Below are 21,798 nucleotides of genomic sequence, written 5' to 3'. Positions count from 1 at the left end.
GTGTAAGAATAGGCATATTGAGACTAGATGTATGAGGACATATGTGTATCAGAAATTTGTTAGGAAACATAGAAATAATCATGCATGTATTTTATATGTTCATTTTTTTGGTAATAAATACATTATTCTCATACCTTCTGTATGTATAAAATGTAATATTAAATCTGGGCACATACAGTTCAAAACAAACTTGAATGGTCAGAAAAAAAATATGTTTTTCTTATACAGAATATAGAATAAAAGGCTATCACTGCTCCTCACCTCTATGTGGGGAATCAGTGTTTTGCTCACCAGAAGCTGCTAGATGGTGACTAGCGGAGCAGCTCCATTCGGCAACACGCAGCCATCGGCACAAATATTAATGTTGCATTGTTCTGTCATTTTGACAGGCTGGTAACTAGTATGCAAATACTTGTACAGATCTATATTAATAGTGTTCAATGAAATATAAAACCATTGTAGAAATGCAGTGGACTTTCATTTTACTTCACATTCTAATGACCAATTATTATATATCATAGTGCAATACACTTCCCTCCGACACTTATCCATCAACGTATTAACTCTCAGACTTCTCCCAAGATGACAGGTGACATGATATAACTCATGACATTGTGTTCTCCAGGAATGACAGGGCTTGGGAGAACGGCTTTCCCGAGCAAAATTAAGCAGCAGACCAGGTTATCTAGTCAGCTGTCTGTATCTATAATGACACATTATTATGTCCCTCATCCTGTACTGCACATTAATCAAAACAGAGCTGCTGAAGCTTTAAAGAACTGAAAGTTAGTAACAAAGTATCCATTCTATTTTATGCAAATACAGAAAAAAGTTTTTTCTCTTATTTAAATCACCTGTACGGTCTGGTAGTCAGATGGATTAAATCCTTTGACAGTCACTTCCCGGAACACTCTGGGCTCCTCTGTATCTTTGGTCAGGTCATAGTGATAAATAATTCCTATGACAAGAGCATTGAAATATCAACCTAAGAGACCTAGATCATGAAAATAATGGATGTGAAAGCACTGTATACTGTACAATGAATGACAAAGAATAGTTCATAAACACCCAACATGGAAGATTTTATAAAGACTGCTCTTGTCCCTTATAAGACTCTCAAAATTGAGACAGTTGAATGAAAAGGTTTTTATAATGCAAACAGTATAAAGCAACTCAAATCAATACATATAACACTATAATTTGACTTTGTACCAAAATCCTCATCACCCAAGAAAGTACTTACTAAATGAATGGAAGTTTTAGAAAACAAAGAATAGATCTAATATTAGCAATCAATAAAAAGCAATGGAAAACTTATTTAAACTGTAGTATTTGTGCACATTGGATAATTATTTACAATACCAGAACTCTGGCAGCAATGAGGATTGCAACATTCTGTTTGTTATCCTCTCCCAATTAATTTTATGAATTAATTATTTATTAATTTTACACATTATTCATTTGGCAACTTTCAACAATTTTGGGGGTGAGCCTCAAGTGTTTATTGACCCCTTTGTCCACAAAGTCACCCCCTGCCCTCTTCCAGAACTATGGAAAAAGAGTCTAAGATACAGCGCTAGGTTTTTACTGAAAATAATTTATTTCAAACTATCTAAGAGCATTAATAATAAAACACAATATACATTTTATATGATAATTCTCATGAAATAAGCAACATATATGAAAAAAACTATAAAAAAATCATTAACATTATGAGGATTGGGGGTAATTCCAGCTAGTATTCAAATGTATTGGAGAGAGTCAATTTTAATCCAAATCAACACCAATAGATGTATAATTACCAGATAATTCGAATATCTGATCATCATATTCAGCCTATACTTGGAGAGACTTTCCATCTCACACCTCCTCCAGCCATTCTTGGAGACATTACACCAGTCTCTATACAGACCAGTTCATACCACCATCTTGGATCCCACCAGCGAGGTTCACTCTGCAGTACTCAAGCTGGGTATTGGTATACCACAAAACTGCACCATTCAAAATCTGAGTGACTTTGGTATCTATCACTGGGTAATCACCGGGACTTTGCTCAAATTCTTCCTATAAAGGATTTTCGAATTATCTGGTAATTATACATCTGTTGGTGTTGATTTGGATTAAAACTGACTCTCTCCAATACATTTAAATACTAGCTGGAATTACCCCCAATCCTCATAATTTTTAATGTTTTTTTTATCAATTTTCTCATATATGTTTATCATACTTATTTCATTAGAATTCTCATATAAAATGTATATTGTGTTTTATTATAAATGCTCTTAGATAGTTTGAAATAAATTATTTTCAGTAAAAACCTAGCGCTGTATCTTAGACTCTTTTTCCATTTTTGTACCCTTGGGAGCCTTACACCCTCCGGATACAGCAGCTTTAGAGACACTGGTGGTTCTCCTTTCTGTTTCACCTCTTCCAGAACTATGCAAGGCACCCCCCCAGATGGAACAAAAACATTGTGAGCGGGAGTCTCTAACAGACAACTAGAAATGTGCATTGTGACAGGTGCTACAAGTGTGTTCAGTAGTGCTGTGGGCTGCAGCATCTGCACATGCTCAGGAAGGGTCTCCTGGCTGACATCTTTTATAATAACTTTAAATATTCTGAACTTTTTCTCCTCTTCGTTTTGCTTCCTTCCAGAAAACCGGTGTCACACATTCTGCATCAATAAGTAAAGCAGAAATTCAAACTTGGTATGAATCTATGCATGAATGCTAGAAAGTCATTATGCCATTGTTTTTGGTTCTGTTCCAGAGCTGTAATACTGTGCTTTACAGAAAATGTCTTCAACTTATTTTCTTATACATTTTAGTTCATTACTTAAAATTCTACATGTTAAGTTATTTAGGATATTCAGGGTATTAATCAACTTATGAGAAGTGTATAACTTTGGCGCACAAGTGACATCACTTAGAAATCTTGGCAAATTATAAAGAAATTTAACAAGCAGGTTAAAAATTACTGCCTATGGTTGTGTTAGGGCCTGGGACATTCCTGCTATCTGCCCAGAAAAGATCACTGATCATCATGCAAATATGTAAAATAAGCAAACAAAAAAACAGTACTTATATGTTAGTTGGGCGCCCACTAAGCTATTTGCTTAGCTTTGCGCGTCCGCTCGCCACGCTTCGGGCTTGGTGGCTCGCCACACTACAGTATATAAAATCAACTCCATGCTGACATGGATAGTGGGGGTATGAGCGTAGTACAGTAACTATAGTGGGCGCCCAACTAACATATAAGTACCCAAAATTTATTGCTTATATAAAAAGTGGGTTGTTAACAATCTATGAAGTATACTGTATGTATCAATTCTCAGAGGGGCAGATATATGAAGGCCCCTTTACGTTTTTGAAATAGCGTCTCCAGTTTCTCCTGAGTAACAAGGCAAAGCGGGCACCCATATCACCCTAATGTATTAATCCCCCTTCGGCCTCCTTGGCTGTCCTTATTGGCGCCTGCTCTGTACTGCGCATCTTATTTTAAAAAAGCTCTCCCCTTGGCCGGCTGTTATCGAGCGCATCCCAAAACCAGGAGCAGGACTAGCGTTGTCCCTGTTGTGAGAATAGGACAATGGTAGCCCGGGGCTGGCAAAGTGGCTGGAGTGCATTAACGTGTGATGTATGCCTGCCAACCAGTCATACATTGCCCGCGCCGTAAACAGGAAGGGACTGAAGGGGACAAAATTTTAATCCCGTTCATAACTAACATTATGTGCAGCATATGCACTTAATGCTGGTCAATACAATTACTCCAGAGATAGAGTGGAGAAAGATAAAGTACCAAGCAATCAGCAATTTTTGACAGTGTTATCCCAGCAAAAGGGTGGTAGCAGTGCAAAATGAAATTGTAATTCTTGCACTTTCGTGGCCAGGAAATTGTATATTGCTGTAGAGCACATGTCTTGTTATCCACTTGGTAATTGCAATATCATTTCAAAGATCCATTTTTTGCCAATATCCTTTATAAACTAAAACAAAAAAAATTAAAATATGAACTCACCTGGTGACAAAAATGAGGTGAACTGGTAGAAAATTTCGGAGTGTTTCTTATGACCGCTGTATCCTACAATACTGCCAACATCCAGGGGGAAAGTCTTAAGATGGCCACCTGTGGCAAGCTCATGCAGTTGCAAGCCATTTTTCACATCATGAAGGTAGCAAAGAACCAGAAACTTTGAATGAACGCAGGATACCCATTCTAAAAAAAATACAAGTCATTTTAATAGACAAACAAGCTTCACCATAAAGAGACAAAAGTAAAAAGTTTTAATACATAATATAAAACCTCAAATATTTGATATATGATTGATTTACAATACATTTTGTAGATATTACAAATTTTAGATTCCTAAATGAACTGATATCCATTGAAACTAAAAGGAAAAATAATCTTGAAAATGGAATACCGTATAAAATAAGCCTACAGTATGTAAAACATTATGGATATTGCATATGGATAATGAACACAAAAGTGCAAGCTGTTTTTGCCGCCAATGAATCTTGACTGATTTAGTACTTGAATACTAATTTATACCACAATTGAATTAGGCAGCATAACCTATAGGTGGACTACTTCAAGAAGTAAAGATACCTGCATTGCATTTATATAACCAGGGTCATACTAGCTTAAACATGCAAGAAAAAGCACCAAAAGCCAACACCACTTATTACAAAACAAAGGGTGAAAGATACATATGACCTGTGGAATAATTTGGAAATTAATGCCCTAACAGAACAAGGACATATACCTAAAACCTTGTTAATTAAAAGAACATTAATTGAACAATTGAAATTTTGCTGTAAACTGTAACCCTCAGATGACTAGAAATGCACTAATACTCATTACACATTGTGTAATTATTAAACAAAATATTTTCTCTAACCAACTGTAAATTTACCACCACACTCCAACTAACAAGGATACATAATTGAAACAAGAAACATAGGAAAGGGGAAAAAGACAGTGACACCAATAACGTTTAATACTTTAATACTATATATATATATATATATATATATATATATATATATATATATATATATATATATATATATATATATATATAAAAAAAAAAAAAACAGTTTTTAAAGGATAAAAAGGGTATATTCTAATAAATACAACATAAATTAACAAGTAGTCTTTGCCTTTCTTGATTTACAAAAAGAAAATAATCTTCCCTTTCTTTTGTTTGTACTTCGTTCCATTGCCTTTGGCTGCACCCCAACACTATTATCATATACTGAGATTAACTAACCAATTGTGGCACTATAAAGTAGATGAGCGGCCTAACGTCCCACACTCGCGAGTTTCCGGCTTACTTCGGAAACCCAAGCGTGGCCTAATGCGGGAATCTGGCGTTGGATTCTCTGGAGATGCCGAGTCTATAAAAGCTTGGTGTCCTGAGAATTTGGCGCCATTTCATAGTCACGCTTCCAGCTGCGCACAGCTCTGCAGTGGGGTCTGGGCGTTGTGCAGACTACAGGGGTGATGTCAGTGTGCAGAGGGGTGCTGTGCAATGCAGACTTCAGAGGGGTTTGTTCAGTGCAGAGGGGTTTGTGGCAGTGCAGTGCAGAGGGGTTTGGGTGCTGGGTTATAGATTATATATACTTAATTATATTGTAGTAATTGTACTGGTCGTGTGTTAGGAAGGCTGTTAGGCAGTGCAGTGGGGTACAGTAGTTGATTTATTATATATCTAAGCAAATTGTTTATTGTATTTATATTATTATACATTCTCACTATACATGTATTATTGTTGACAACTCAAATACTTAAATCCTTTGTTATATAAGTGTCAATTCCATAGATGTACTCATTGCTGACTATGGAAAGATGAAAAAATTGAAAATGTATGCATTCTGTACTGTTCTTCAATGATACATTTTGTTACTATATTCCCTTATGCAATAAAAAACAATTTAGAAACAAAAATTGTCTGGAACAACGATTTTGTCCATTTTTGAAAAAAATCCAAATCAAATGCCTTTCACCGCTGTTTGACAAAGCCAAATTCAAATCCCCGCGACGAATCCAAATCTTCGGCCCTGGCGCTCATCTCTACTATAAAGTACCTTGAGTACATACCTGTGCAGAATTCCCAATTCCCCTTTCCCTGTTCTTTGAAGGGTGTCAGATCTGACTTTTTTTTAACGTCGGATCTGTGTGGTCGGAAACGGCCTCAGATTATCGAATTCACAATTCGACAACTCATGGATTTTCCAACACTCAAAAGCTGGAACATTGAATTCAGACTGTCAAATCAAATAAGACAGTCCAAGATTCCAACTCCTGGGACCTAATTTAACAACAAAATACTTATACTATATTATTATATTATTATATTAAAGCCTTGTTTATTCAAATATATAGGGACAGATGTATCAAGCTTCAAAAAGTGATACAATGGAGAGTGATAAACAACTGGCCAATCTGCTCCTACTGTACCTGTAATTTTTTAAACCCAGACGGTGACATAGGAGATTGGCTGGCTTTTATCACTTTTTGAAGCTTGATACATCTGGCCCATAGTAAAAAAAAAAAAAGGAAGAGCAGTCACCCTTTATCTATAAGACAAATTATTTTCTGTTACATTCCATTCAAGGGATCTAATCTTAAAAAAGGCACACCCGTACAAAGGATGTGTGTGCCACAGTGGAATTTAGCTGCTGCTTCATAAAGGACAAGCTCCTTCACAGAAATAATCAAATGTATGTATCTAGCCTTGGATTTATGGAAGAATGAAAGTTTACAATGGCATCTGTGCAGGAAAAATGAATAGACTACAAAAGAGCAATATGTGAAGCAGTCATTCATAAAAGGTAGAAATTCTTATCTAACATTCTGTTTTCTTGAGAACCGAGAATGCTGCTAGTTAAATAAATAAAAGCATGTTAAGATTTCCCCTATGATAAATACTACTACTAAAGACTACATGACAGGGACAATGCAAGCTGTATCAGGCTCTTGCACAATTCACATGCAGGATGAACAACATAAAGCAACTGAAATTTGCCATTCTGCTCATATTAAAGATCTTTGTAACCCAGAAGAATTTAACTATTTAAAAAAAAAGTCACAAATATTACTGCTTTCAGCTTTTTTCATTATGACCAATCTAAGGATATTTTATCAAAAATATTAGCTACGATTTTTCCTTATGGCCAAACTTTCTCCAACTCCCTCCCAGTTGGGCACAGTGGTAATGTTTTTGAGAATGCCACAATGGTACTTGTTTCCTAGCACGGCGCCCACGATGTTCATTGTATGGGCTCAGAGAAATGTCATTGCATCCGCCGTAATGGTGCGGCATAAGATGCATGCGATTAGTTTTTTTATCGTCATTATTGAAATGGCATCGCATTGGATAAAACAAAATATTAACATGCGATGCATGCCATGCGTTTTCAAATAACGGTACTTGTGTACTTTCACGGCTCCTATCGCATGCCATCGCATGCCAAATGTAGTGGCATGCGATTTTTGCAGTTTTTAAGCATTTTTGAAAAATCGCATGCGATCCAATGCGATTTTTAACATAAATGCATCCAAATGCATTGAAATTAGTAGCCACCGAGCCCGAAGCGTGGCGAGCCCCGCGAGGGGACGCGGACACCTGTGAAGCCCACGAGGGGACGCGTATACCTGTGAAGGTATCCGTGTCCGCTCGCCACACTTTCTATTCTCAAATCCACGCCGGCGTGGATAGTGGGGGTATGAAAAGGTCGTAGGACGCGTACCGCTGCGCTCGCCACGCTTCGGGTTCGCGTTGATAGTGGGGGTGGTACAGCCTCAAAAATGACATTTGGGGGCCATTGAACATGTTTGATACTAATTTCAATGCATTTGGATGCATTTCTGTTAAAAATCGCATGCGATGCAATGCGATTTTTTACTATGCGATGGACATCGTGGGAGCCGTGATTGTACACAAGTACCCAAATAACTCCTGTTCCCACTCTCTGTTTTCCGCTGGCTGGCCCAATCGCATTGCATCGTATCGGATGACACCAAATATTGGTATGCAATGCATGCAATGCAATGTGATGCGATTTCACTCACTCCCGTTCCCGCTCTTTGTTTCCCGCTGGCTGGCCCATCTGTAATAGGTCTTTATTGACTCTTATAGTCCAGCCCCCTGTCACATCTGCACAGTAACACATTACTGTCTGTGTGTTAATATGTACATGCTAACCCTGCCCCCTGTCACATCTGCACAGTAACACATAACATCACCTCATCTGTGTAAATATTGACATCCCTCACTTGAAATCCGGCCCCTGTCACATCTGCTCTGAAATGTGGGTTGTTTTGTGTGAGGAGAGTGAGGAGAGGACGTGGATTGGAGAGCTTGTGTGTTTTTGCTGATTAATTGCTTATTCTAATTGCTGATCTTGTTATTTCGGCTGAAATGGCATCTGGTCTGAATCTCTTTTCGTTGCTCCTGACGGAGGTTGAGACAGTCAAATTTTTTCAGCGCCATCACCTGTTGCCGCTGGAGGCGAATTGTGTTAATGGACATGCTATGCGGCTGAGCCTGAAGGAAGGGATGTGTCGGTGCCACGTGAAGGTCTGTCGGCTGAAGACAAGCCTGCGAGCGGCACTATTTTTCCCCGGGTGCCTCTTACCCTTCCTCACTTTGGTGAAGTTCATCTATTCCTGGGCTCAGGAGAGGAACTTGTGGAGTACTGCCAGCAGGAGCTGGCTTTATCCAAGAAGACCACCGTGCTCTATAACAAGTGGACGTGGGAGGCCTGCCTGTTAGATCTGATAATGCAGCCGCAGCAGCGTATTGGTGGCCCTGACAGGATTGTCGAAGTGGACGAGACCCTGTTTGTAAGGAGACAGTCTAATGTTGGCCGCATGTTACCCCAGCAGTGGGTATTTGGGGGTATCTGCCGGGAAACAGGGCAGTGTCTTGCGACCAAAGTGGACACCAGTGACACCCGCACTTTAATGTCGGCCATCATAGACAATGTGGAGCCTGGGTCGACAATCTACACTGACTGCTGGAGGGCTTATAGCACAGACCAGCTCCAAGCGGCCGGATACCAGCATGCGCAGGTAAACCATAGATACAATTTTGTGGACCCCACAACGGGGGTCCACACTCAGAATATTGAAAGAATGTGGGGTGCATGTAAATGGAGAAACAAATGTCACCAGGGAACCGCCAGGCACATGCTGCAGAGCTACCTGGAGGAGTTCATGTGGCGAAAGACTCTTGGTGTGGATGACCCTTTTGCCCGCATCCTCCATGCATTGACATTATTGCCCAAGGACACTTAAATGCATTTAAGACTTTATTGACTATGGACACTTTAAAAATGAATTTATGATTACTTTCAACTATTCTTACTGTTTTTAATGTTTCATTATTTAAAAATGTTCTTTTTCTTGATTCTTTATATTTCTACTAAATTCTTAATCTTATTTAACAAGTGGTATATCATAATTGCATAGTGGTATATCATAATTAGCACCCATCACATGTCATGGGTGCTTGTACAATGGAATATCGCATCGCGTGCATAGCATTGCATTTAGTGCCATATATTTCATTGTACAACCACTCCTCTGCAGTTAACATGGACATCGCGTCGCATCGCATGGTACGCTTTACGATTTCACGCCCTCCTGTCACTCAAAGTGCAAAGGCGCCAAAAAGACCCTGAGGAAGACAAACAGCAGCCATTTCAGGATTAACAACGCTACGCTGCTCAGCTCATCCCTGGCGCCCTGCCTCTCCTGAAAATTTAGAGATTATGCCATAGGTGGGGTGTGGGGTTTGGGGGGGCATATACAGGGTGGATGGATAAATGATTATATGCGCGGGGGGCATGCACGAGGTGGGAGCGCGAGGGGGGGTTCATGTGCATATATGGGTATTGTGATCATATGCAGGGGTGATCATGTGCAGGGTGGGGGTGAGGTGATAATGTCCAGGGGTGGTGTCCATGTACAGGGCCAGGGAGTATCATGTGCAGGATTGGGGGTGAGGTGATAATGTCCATATGTGGGTATTGATCATGTGCAGGGGTGGTGATGATGTGCAGGGGGTGATCATGTGCAGGGTGGGGGTGAGGTGATAATGTCCAGGGGTAGTGTTCATGTACAGGGGCAGGGAGTGATCATGTGCAGGGTTGGGGGTGGAGGTTATAATGTGCAAGGGTGGTGTTGATGTGCAGGGAGGGTGACCATATGCAGGGGGAGGGGGGTGTGTGTGAAAATGTGCAGTGAGTGGCGTAATACTAAAAGTGGAGTAGCCTGTCTTTTCTGATTGTAATGCAGGGTGACTAGCCTGTTATTTTATGTTAATACAGTTACACAGGTGTAGCTGCGGTGTCATGTTGATGTTATTGTAATGGTGGAGCAGGATGATGTGTCATGTTACTATTAATGTGCAAGTTGGTGTGTAATGTTATTTTTTTTTACTGTTGGAGTAGACTCTGTTGTCATGATGTTGATGCAGATTGTTGTGTCATGTTTTTTAACTATACTGGCGGAGCAGACTGCAGTGTCTTTTTTTATTTATTTAATGGCACTGCAGCTTGCTATTGCAATTTATGGTACTTGTTTTGTGGAACAATGCACAAGATTCAATTGTATGGCATCATAGGGAAATTGCATCGCATCCTCCACAACATTGCGACATGTGATGCGATTCGATTTTTAATTGCACAAGCACACAGATGGGTGCTTAGAATGTTATTCCATCATTTAGTGTCACCCACAGTGTCCACGCCACCCCCAGTATCCACACCATCCCGAAGCGTGGCGAGTGGCGGTGGTAAGCGTCCTCCAACCTTTTCATACCCCTACTATCCACGTCGTCATGGAGTTGATTTTATATAGTGTGGCGAGAGTAGCGAGCCACCAAGCCCGAAGCGTACACTTTACATGTATTCCGCGTGCGCTCGCCACGCTTCGGGCTCGTATTTCGCGTGCGCTCGCCACGCTTTGGGCTCGTCACACTATATAAAATCAACTCCACGCCGACGTAGATAGTGGGGGTATGAAAAGGTCGGAGGATGTGTACCGCCGCCGTTCGCCATGCTTCGGGATGCCGTGGATAGTGGGGGTTATATCTCATTTTAAGTATCCATCACATCTTATGGCATGGGTGCTTGTACAATGAAATATTGCATCGCATCGCATCCCATTTGCTGGAATGCGATCCTATGCGATATTTCATTGCACAAGCACTCCTTTACCTTTCCAGTGCATTGTATTTTCCATGGAGTATAGCCTTCAATTATTCATAAATGTTTTTGTTTGTTTTATATTTTTCAGAAATGCCAGGAACAATGACCCATCATTTTCGGTGAAGGTTCATTGATATATATAAGGAAAATAGCTGCCTGTGGAAAACATCACAAGGACTATCGTAACCAGGCAAAAAGGAATGAGGCGTACGGAAAATTGGTTAATTACAGTAGAACACGTGACAGTGCTTTAGACTCTCGGGGGGTTCCGAGGAAGATTGCAAATATGCAGACAGTGGTGGTGGTAAAGGAACACAATTGAGTCTTGGAGCGGCAAGGTTCAGGAGCGGATACTGAAAACCTTTACACACCAAAATTGTGGTACTATGAGCGAATGAAGTTCATTGTTGAACAAACTTCAAGGAGAGGAACAGAGGGAACTCCTACGGATGATGACTCTCCGTCAAGTGATTTGGAGAGTGCGGACATAGTAAGTTTTTGGTATGACATGTCTTGCATGTATCCGAATGTAAAATTTAATGATATTACAATTTTTTACTTAGTTTTTTTTCTAGGGAGTTCCCCCTGAGCCAGAACAGGAGTCTGGATCGGTGTCGGAGGTAGTGGCTCCTACGGAGGCGAGCACTTCATCAGCTCCCCCGAGGAGGTGCAGGAGGAGACAGCCGACCAGCTCTGTTCCAAGTGGCGAAGGGCATTGTTGCAGGTATGTGGAGGAAGCAATGCAAACCCCCCCAGATTGTTACCAAAGTTTAGCAAATCACATTGCCTATGAGATGCGGAGCATGGATCCAGACCAGTTCCGCCACTTTAAGCGGTTGGTATATTGCTGTATGTCGCACGCATCAGAGAAAAGTTTATCTGGTGAGTGCAAGGTACTGCCATATGCTACGAGCCAAAGGCAATTGCCCCCACTGCCGAACTACCCACATCACTGCCCTATGTACACTGCGCAGGTTAATACTCCACCTCCCCCTTCTTTTTATGCACCGGGGCCCCATATGTCATCTGCCACTGACCCATCGTCTTTGTCTGGTGGTGTGTACACAGCTTTAATGAGTACACAAACCCCTACCCCAGATGAAGAGCGTTATTTTCAATAATTATTTTTTACAAATTTGGCTTTAATTTTATAATTTAATAGCTTGCAACAATGCTCTTGTTCCTCTCCTTGATTTGTTTGTTCAATGATAAACTTTGTTGCTCATTTTACCACAATTTCGGTTTGTGAAGGTCGCAGTACGGTACTTCTGAACTTTGCGATGTCCGTGCTCGTTGTGCTCCTTCACAAACCACTGTTCTACATATTTGCTTCTTCTTCCGAACCCATTGGAAGTTTGCAGCATTGATCACGATGTTCTACTGTAATAATCAATTGTTGTATGCCTCATTCCGATTTGCCTGGTTGCGATAGTCCATTCCACTAAGGCAGCTGTTTTCCTTATATATTTCAATGAATCTTGCCCAACAATTTTGCCCATCCCATCAAAAAAATGTAATAATAAAAAACTGTTAAATTGTATTAAATGTGTTGTCTCATTTCTTTTAACCCCTTCCCGACATTTGACGTATATATACGTCATGGCCGGGATGTACTTCCCGACACATGACGTATATATACGTCATGACTTTAAACTGCCACCGCGTCTAGGGACGCGGTGACAGAGGGACGATGTCTGCTGTCCCTGACAGCAGACATGTCCCAGCATGCCCAGGGGGGGCGGCGATGCCTCCCCCCCGTCGGCGATCGCTGCGATTGGCTGTTCAATGTGAACAACCAATCGCAGCGTTTTCCTGTGTTACCGGCGAATCAGACGCAAATCAGACGCTCGGTAACACAGGGATCAATCACCGCCGGGTGTGAGGGGGTCACCGGTGATGACCACACCTCACCCCACCTGCCCCCAAGGCTGTGATTGGTCCGTTGGACCGACGGACCAATCACAGCCATGGCGCGTGATTTAAACTAACGGTGACTGCGCTGCAGACGCCATTCCGGTCTGGAATTGCGTGCAGAGCGGTCACCGGCCACTCTGTCGTGCTATACATACCTGAACCTTGCCTGATACTTACCTGATCACCGCTGGTAGCGTGCTGCCAGCAGCTGGATGCTTCCTGGATCTTGTGACTTCCTGTGTCCTGCTGCTGCAGTGTCATAGAGTCACAGATAGTGACAGAGAGTGATAGAGAGTGCTATATTTTGTGTCTGCTGCACCCCTTTTGTGCTGATCAGTATATCTGTGCTGATCAGCAACTTTTTGGGTTTTTTTTTTTTTATATATATACCTGTCAGTTGCACCAAAGGTTGTGCTGCCTGTGCAACTGACTGCTGCCCCCCCTGCTGCCCCCCCTTTTGTGCTGATCAGTATAAATTAACTGATCAGCAACTTTTTGGGGGTGCAGTTTTTTTTTTTTTATATATACCCTGGGGTCTTGCTAATGCCACATAGCACCCACCATTCATTCCACCAGAATCTGAGCTGCAAAATCCAAAAATCACTCCTTCCCTTCTGAGTCCTGCCATGCACCCAACTGGTATTTTTTGGTCACATATGAGGCATTGCCATACTCGGGAGAAATTAGGGCACAGATTTTGGCGTGCTTTTTCTCCTTCATACCTTATGAAAATGAAAAATTTTGAGCCAGAACTGCATTTTTGTGTAAAAAATTTAATTTTTCATTTTCACTGCCCAGTTGTACCACAATTGGTGAAACCCCTGGGGGTTTGAAATGTACACTATACCCCTAGTTGAATTCCCTGAGGGGTGTAGTTTGCAAAATGGGGTCACTTGTGGGGGGGTTCCACTGTATTGGTGCTTCGGGGGTCTTGCTAATGCGACATAGCACCCACCAACATTCCCCCAGAATCTGTGCTGCAAAATCCAAATATCACTCCTTCCCTTCTGAGTCCTGCCATTTTTTGGTCACACATGAGGCATTGCCGTACTCGGGAGAAATTGGGGCACAGATTTTGGGGTGCTTTTTCTCCTTCATACCTTGTGAAAATGAAAAATTTTGAGCCAGAACTGCATTTTTGTGTAAAAAATTTAATTTTTCATTTTCACTGCCCAGTTGTACCACAATTGGTGAAACCCCCCTGGGGGTTTGAAATGTACACTATACCCCTAGTTGAATTCCCTGAGGGGTGTAGTTTGCAAAATGGGGTCACTTGTGGGGGGGTTCCACTGTATTGGTGCTTCGGGGGTCTTGCTAATGCGACATAGCACCCACCAACATTCCACCAGAATCTGTGCTGCAAAATCCAAAAATCACTCCTTCCCTTCTGAGTCCTGCCATGCACCCAAATGGTATTTTTTGGTCACATGTGAGGCATTGCCGTACTCGGGAGAAATTGGGGCACAGATTTTGGGGTGCTTTGTCTCCTTCATTCCTTGTGAAAATGAAAAAATTTGAGCCAGAACTGCATTTTTGTGTAAAAAATGTAATTTTTCATTTGCACAGCCCAGTTGTATCAAAATTTGTGAAACCCCTGGGGGTTTGAAATGTACACTATACCCCTAGATGAATTCCCTGAGGGGTGTAGTTTGCAAAATGGGGTCACTTGTGGGGGGGTTCCTAACTTTTAGCATCTTATGGTGCCTAGAAACCTACATGGTGCCTAAAAAATAATCTCATAAAAAGGAGGCTCCAAAATCAAGTAGGTGCTCCTTCTATTATGAAGCCTGTGGTTTGGTCAACGTGCACACTAGGGCCACATATAGGATATTTATGAAAACAAAAGAATTGGGGGAATCAATTTTTAGTCACATTTCTCTAGTAAAATCTACTGTGTTCCTTAGAAAAATGTATTAAAATTGAAAATCTGCAAAAAAAATGAAATTTTCAAATTTCACCTACACTTTGTTTTAATTCCTGTGAAACACCTAAAGGGTTAACAAACTTCCAAAATGCTGTTTTGAATACTGTGAGGGGTGCAGTTTTTGAAATGGCATCATTTATGGGGGTGTCTCACATACAAGTCCCTCAAAGTCACATCAGAACTGAACTGGTCCCTAAAAAAATCAGTGTTTGAAATTTTCTTGAAAATTTGAGAATTTGCTATTCATATTTTAAGCCTCCTAGTGTCCAAAAAAATTAAAAAAGGATGTTGAAATAATGATGGAAACATAAAGTAGACATATGGTCTATGTTAGTTATTAACTATTTTGAGTGGTATGATTATTTGTCTCACAAGCAGAAAATGTAACATTTTGAAAATTGCTAAATTTTCAATTTTTTACGACATTTTGGCATTTTTCACAAAAAAAACACAGACTGTATCGACCCAAATTTACCACTAACTTGAAGTACAATGTGTCACGAGAAAACAATCTCAAAATCACTGGGATAAGTAAAAGCAAAAAAAAGTTACCCCCACTTAAGTACATACATGTCAGATTTGAAAAAAAAGGGCTCTGTCAGGAAGGCAAAAACATGCTGCGTCAGGAAGGGGTTAATGTAGAATGTTGTAAGTAATTCATTGTAATGTAGAGTGTTGAAAATTTAATTTAATTTATTGTAATGTAGACTGTAGTAATGGTGACAACTGTTCCTTCAGGTGCTGGATGATCCGCGTTGTATCACATTTTCATATCCCACACTCTCCACACGCTGACGTGGATAGTGGTGGTATGAGAAATTCGTACCCTGCGTTCCGCCACCTGACCATCCACTCCCATGGCATGGGTGCTTATACATTTAAATATCGCTTCGCATTGGGTGACATATGTTGCTATGCGATATTTCAGTGTAAGCACCCATCTCATATCTACGTTGCTATGCGATATTTCATTGTAGGCACCCATCTCGTATCATGGCATGGGTGCTTGTACAGTGAAAAATCGAAAATGTATGTAATGGTGACAACTATTCCTTCAGGTGCGCGATGATCTGCATTCTATCACCTTTTCATACCATCACTCTCCACACACTGACGTGGATAGTGGTGGTATGAGAAAGTCACACCACGCGTTCCGCCGCCCCGACTACTCCCTCCCATGGCATGGGTGCTTATACATTCAAATATCGCTTCGCATTTATGCGATATTTCATTGTAAGCACCCATCTCTCATATCATGGCATGGGTGCTTGTACAATGAAAAATCGCATCGCTTCGCATGCATTGTACACCACTAAACAAGATACACGATGCCATACGATTTTTCATTGTACAATCATCGCACAGCATTGCATGGCATTGCACACATTAAACAGAAGTAATTAAGGTACACGATGCCATGCGATGGTCGCCGTGCTAGGAAACAAGTACCACCAGTGGCAAACGCAGGATTTTCATAAGGGGGTTTCCAGAGGGGCGGACCAAAGCACGGAGATGGACACTTAGGTGACCCAGTATATGCCGGGTCAGTTAAAGTATTATAGATAGACCAAATGTATATATATATATATATATATATATATATATATATATATATATATATATATATATATATACATACACACACACACACACATACACACACAGGGGCGTCAACAGCAGTGTAGACCCCTGGGCATATCAATGTATTGGGGCACCTACCGATCCTCTGGCGGTAGGGGTGGAGGAAGCTTTGATGTCCCGCGGGTGGTAGGGGGTGTTATATCAACCGCTCAGCATGTGGGGCCTGGATCAGTAATTTCCACTAATTACCCCTTTACTGCACAGATGATGGGAGATGGGGTGGGAGAAGGGGGCATTGGGCTGAATGAAGGGGCCCTGATACATAACTTTTAGGGTGGTAAAGGATGTTTAATATGCAGAGGAGGGGGTATATAGTGGAGTGGGCTTATTATTCATAATTTTCTGGTGGGAGGACAGCTTGCTTGACTGCAGAAATCTCCAGTTCCCGGAACTAGATTTCTTAGCTTTTAATGGAATTAAAAACTAGAGAATCTCATCCACCAAATGGTATTGGGGACTAGGGGATGAGATTTCAGGAGGCAGAGCGATCTGCCAATGAGAATATAAAACTACATACCAGGTGTGTGGAGCTGGAGCAGTAACCAGCTGCTGGAAGGCTGATATCTCTGGTTCAGGGAACAGTAGAGACAAGCTACTTGTGGCCATCAAGGGGGAGAGTCCAAGCTTTTGAAATATATCCTCAGAAAAACTCTAAGTCAGACAGAACCTGAAATATCGGACTGGGAAGAACAATTAACAGGCTTGGATGGGGACCACTGTTTTGAAGTCAGATATCTCTGGTTCCCAAGGGCCGATTTTTAAAATTCTTGTACCCCTGGAAAGAGGGGACCCTCAGCTTTCAGCCTAGGGCCCTTAGACTCCTGGGGGGTTCTGGGTACTCAGAACCCCCCCTGCGTGCGCTACTGAGTACCACCACAATAAACTTGAATGCAATGTGCACATTTATAAGGACCATTTCTACTTATCCTATACATCAGTGGTTCCCAACCCCGGTCCTCAAGTACCCCCAACAGTGCACGTTTTCCAGGTCACCCGGCAGGTGCACTCATTATTCAGGTACATTTGAGAAGATCCACAGGTGGAGCCAATTATAGCACTTGTGATTCTGTGTGGAGACCTGCAAAACATGCACTGTTGGGGGTACTTGAGGATTGGGAACCACTGCTATATGTGATGGCAAAGTCGCTGAATAGAACACAAGTATGTCAACATACACACAGCAATTGTATCATGTGTGTGAATGCCCCCTTCCCATCCAGTGACAACCACTCAGTCACAACCAGAGATTTGAGAGAACTGTGCAACTGGGATTCAATAGCAATTACAAGAGGTTACATAGGAGGAATCTATGTAATTTACATCAGGGCCTGACGAGTTCATTTAGACCAGGGGTGTGTAATAGTTGGCCCACGGGCTGCACTCCCGAGTCTAGCACAATGACAAGCGGAATGGTGAGGTCCGGCCACAGCATGACCACGTTCATTTATCACATAAATTCACAAGCCTGCGAGAGCCGCCATTTTTCTTCTGAATATATATATCTATATATCTATCTATCTATCGATATATATATCACTATATATATTCACTGTTTTACATCACCTTGACAAAGAGGCGCTAGCCTCGAAACGTTGGTGTCCTATTACCTAATACAAACTCTTTAAAGAAGTCCTCGGAGTGCCACCTATTCTTTGCCTGCTGTTATATATATATATATATATATATACACATACATACATACATACATACATACATACACACACATATATATATATATATATATATATATATATATATATACACACACACACACATACACACACACACAAATTGTTGTGTAGGTAGGGGTCCAACTGCACTGGGGCACATAATGCTGTTAAGATTGCCCTGCCAACCTGTGCTGCCACTAAGGCGAGACGGGATATTTCCTCCCTCCTCCGGTGATGTGAGTGAATGCTGAGATGCTAGGATCATGCCATTCTTGTGAGACTCTTGCAAGACTAGGTTTCCTGACAGCAATAGAGAGGAGACGATTTATTCTGTTTTATGGGCAGTGTGGTGCAATAGAGAGGAGACGATTTATTCTGTTTTATGGGCAGTGTGGTACATCAGTGCCTCGATGCATAGAGAGACTTTGCCCGGGCATGCAATGCCTATGGCTTAAACAGAACAGGGCAGATATACTGTATTGCAGGGAACCAAGAACTGCCATGTGCTCCATGAAAATTTGTTGCCATAGTGAGTTTTCAAATCACAACTGGTACTCAGAATTTGTGTCACAGTAATAGCGATATACTGAAGGATATTAAAGAGAAAATAAAAGAAGATATTTTCCCAACCAGCAATATACTATATCTAGAGAAGTTTAGAAAATGCAAGCACCTGTTTGAATACAAAAGACAGCACCACACTTTCCCCAAATCCCCCTCAGTGTAAATGAAAGTATGGTTGCCTAAATCATCCCTTATATGATCTGGCACGCATGATTTACACAGATTATGTGGATGGCTGGCATCAGGTCTTATTTTCAATTGAACCTGTGTAAATCATATGGGTCCATTATTGAAGGGATGTGTGCTGGCAACTCTAAAGCTCGGTACACACTATACAATATATATCAGAACTGGAATTGCCTACATTGTTGCATGCTCCCCTGCATTGCTTATTATGCAGTGCAGGTAGCTTGCTCCTAGATATAGCCACTGAACAACACACAGTGCTGTTGCGAAAACCCTTTATGACCCATTGTCCATGTAACTGGGCTTTACAAAATTATTTATTGCATAGAGTCTATAGACTATATTGTGAGGATAGTTGCCATTCAAATTCCAATATTGTTGCATGCTCCACTGCAATTCAAATTCCAATATCTATTTAAATGTACAAAAGTACTGTGAACATTTTCTGACCGAGATCAGTGGTGCCAAACAATTAGAGGCAATGAGCCCAAAAATATTTGGTACTTGTGTATTTTGGCGGCGCCCGTCGCGGGCATCGTGTGCCTTAACTTTAAGGCACACGACGCGACGCGATGGACGCGATTTCTCCATAGGCTTCAATGTTAAAATATTTTTAACATTGAACCCGATGGAGAAATCGGGTCCATCGCGTCGCGTCGTGTGCCTTAAAGTTAAGGCACACGACGCGACCGACGCGACCGACACGATTTCTCCATAGCCTTCAATGTTAAAATATTTTTAACATTGAAATACTGTCGGTCGCGTCGGACTTGTGCCATTATAATGGCACAAGATCAAATGTAGTTGATAAAGTCCATCTAACATAGAAAACAATGGGAAATGGGCCAATATGGCCCATTTCTCATTGTATATGGCCCCGTCATGTCCAAATATAAATGGCCCCCATTGTCAGCGGCACCCCAGTATTGACGCCAACCCGAAGCGTGGCGAGCGTAGCGAGCCCGCGAGGGGCGGCGGTACGCGTCCTACGACCTTTTCATACCCCTACTATCCACGTCGGCGTGGAGTTGAGAATAGAATAGTGTGGCGAGCGTAGCGAGCCACCGAGCCCGAAGCGTGGCGAGCGCAGCGAGCCCCGCGAGGGGACGCGGATACCTTCACAGGTATCCGCGTCCCCACGCGGGCTTCACAGGTGTCCGCGTCCCCTCGCTGCGCTCGCCACGCTTCGGGCTCGGTGGCTCGCTGCGCTCGCCACACTATTCTATTCTCAACTCCACGCCGACGTGGATAGTAGGGGTATGAAAAGGTCGGAGGATGCGCACCGCCGCCCCTCGCGGGCTCGCTGCGCTTGCCACGCTTCGGGTTGACGTCAATACTGGGGTGCCGCTCACAATGGGGGGGCAGTTATATTTGGACATGACGGGGACATATACAATGAGAAATGGGCCATATTGGCCCATTTCCCATTTTATTCCATGTAAAATGGACTTTATCAAGTCCATCTTATCTTGTGCCATTATAATGGCACAAGACCGACGCGACCAACACGATTTCAATGTTTAAATATTTTAACATTGAAGCCTATGGAGAAATCGCGTCCATCGCGTCGGTCGCGTCGTGTGCCATGTTAATGCACACGACGCGACGCGATGGACCCGATTTTTCACACACGATGGACGCGATCCTCATCGTGGGCGCCGCCAAAATACACAAGTACCAAATATTTTTATAGTAAGACAATGAGACAATACCATGCAAAAAAAAGGGTATGGCCTAGCTCCCACAAGGCCACTCACCATTTTTAAATGCCTAGTGCTCACTCCTGTGGCAGGCTCAGTTGTTTAACCTGCCATGCCATTGGTCGACCTATCGAAGCTGCATATTATAAGCAACCTTTATTATAAGCAAGTAAGAGCCATAATGGCGTAGTAAAGATCAGTGACCCTGCCACATTAAAGACATTCCTCAGACCCCTACAGTGGAAACCAAAGTATGCCATACTGCACATACCATCCCACTTTGACCATTGTATATATAGATACATCTATATCTATCTATACCGATGTAGCAACGCTCATCTGTCCTACCAATGGCGGTTGGTCCAACAGAAAACGCCTGTTGCAGCGTGGTGGAGCATTGCGCAGCCTGGCTAGTGTGACATATGGCATTGCCGGGCATTGTAATGCTTATGTTCGTCCACCAGATGTCGCTTTTTAAATAACCAAAGCACATGTGTTAGGTCTCCAATTAAATACAATACAGTAATATAGTCCAAGAACTATTTCTACCATGTGCTAGACTAAGCTCACTGTGTGAGTGACTTTTGATAGCTTCTCTTCCCCAAAATGAAGTTTTGTGACCACTTTATGATATGCTTCGTTTGTGTCTTGCTGCTATATATTGAAATTTACCAGATGTTTCTTTCGCACCCCAAATTATGTGCACAAGTATAGTGGAAGCAAAGCCTAACTACAGTATAGACACATTTTAATGTCCAATATATAAAACAACACAGTGGAATGCACATGGCATGGGGTGGGCTTAACCACTAGACCATGAGGGATATTATACCACAAGCCTGTCATCTTATTCACACCTGAAGCATGAACCCGGCGGAAGCCTTATGTAAATGCCAATGGCACTTAGGGCTATGCTCGTGGTTTGTCACAAATGTACGCAAAATTATTTTATAAAACAAAATGTATTTAATGTAAATGCT

General features: G+C 41.9%; 1 protein-coding gene across 2 annotated transcripts in view; it reads right to left on the bottom strand.

Annotated features, from left to right (window-relative positions):
- The window catches only part of PREP (prolyl endopeptidase), a 141,948-nt gene that overhangs the window by 49,773 nt on the left and 70,377 nt on the right, over positions 1-21,798 (bottom strand). For both annotated transcript variants that reach the window (XM_083176964.1, XM_083176963.1), the window contains 2 exons: positions 4,018-4,215; positions 855-958 (listed from right to left, as the gene is read on the bottom strand). In XM_083176964.1, the coding sequence (XP_083033090.1) occupies positions 855-958; positions 4,018-4,215 (302 nt within the window). The remainder of the gene's footprint in view (positions 1-854; positions 959-4,017; positions 4,216-21,798) is intronic.

Source organism: Crinia signifera, chromosome 3 (genome assembly GCF_055691185.1).
Source record: "Crinia signifera chromosome 3, ASM5569118v1, whole genome shotgun sequence".
NCBI classification, from domain to species: domain Eukaryota; kingdom Metazoa; phylum Chordata; class Amphibia; order Anura; family Myobatrachidae; genus Crinia; species Crinia signifera.
This window is presented reverse-complemented; position numbering and strand designations above follow the sequence as displayed.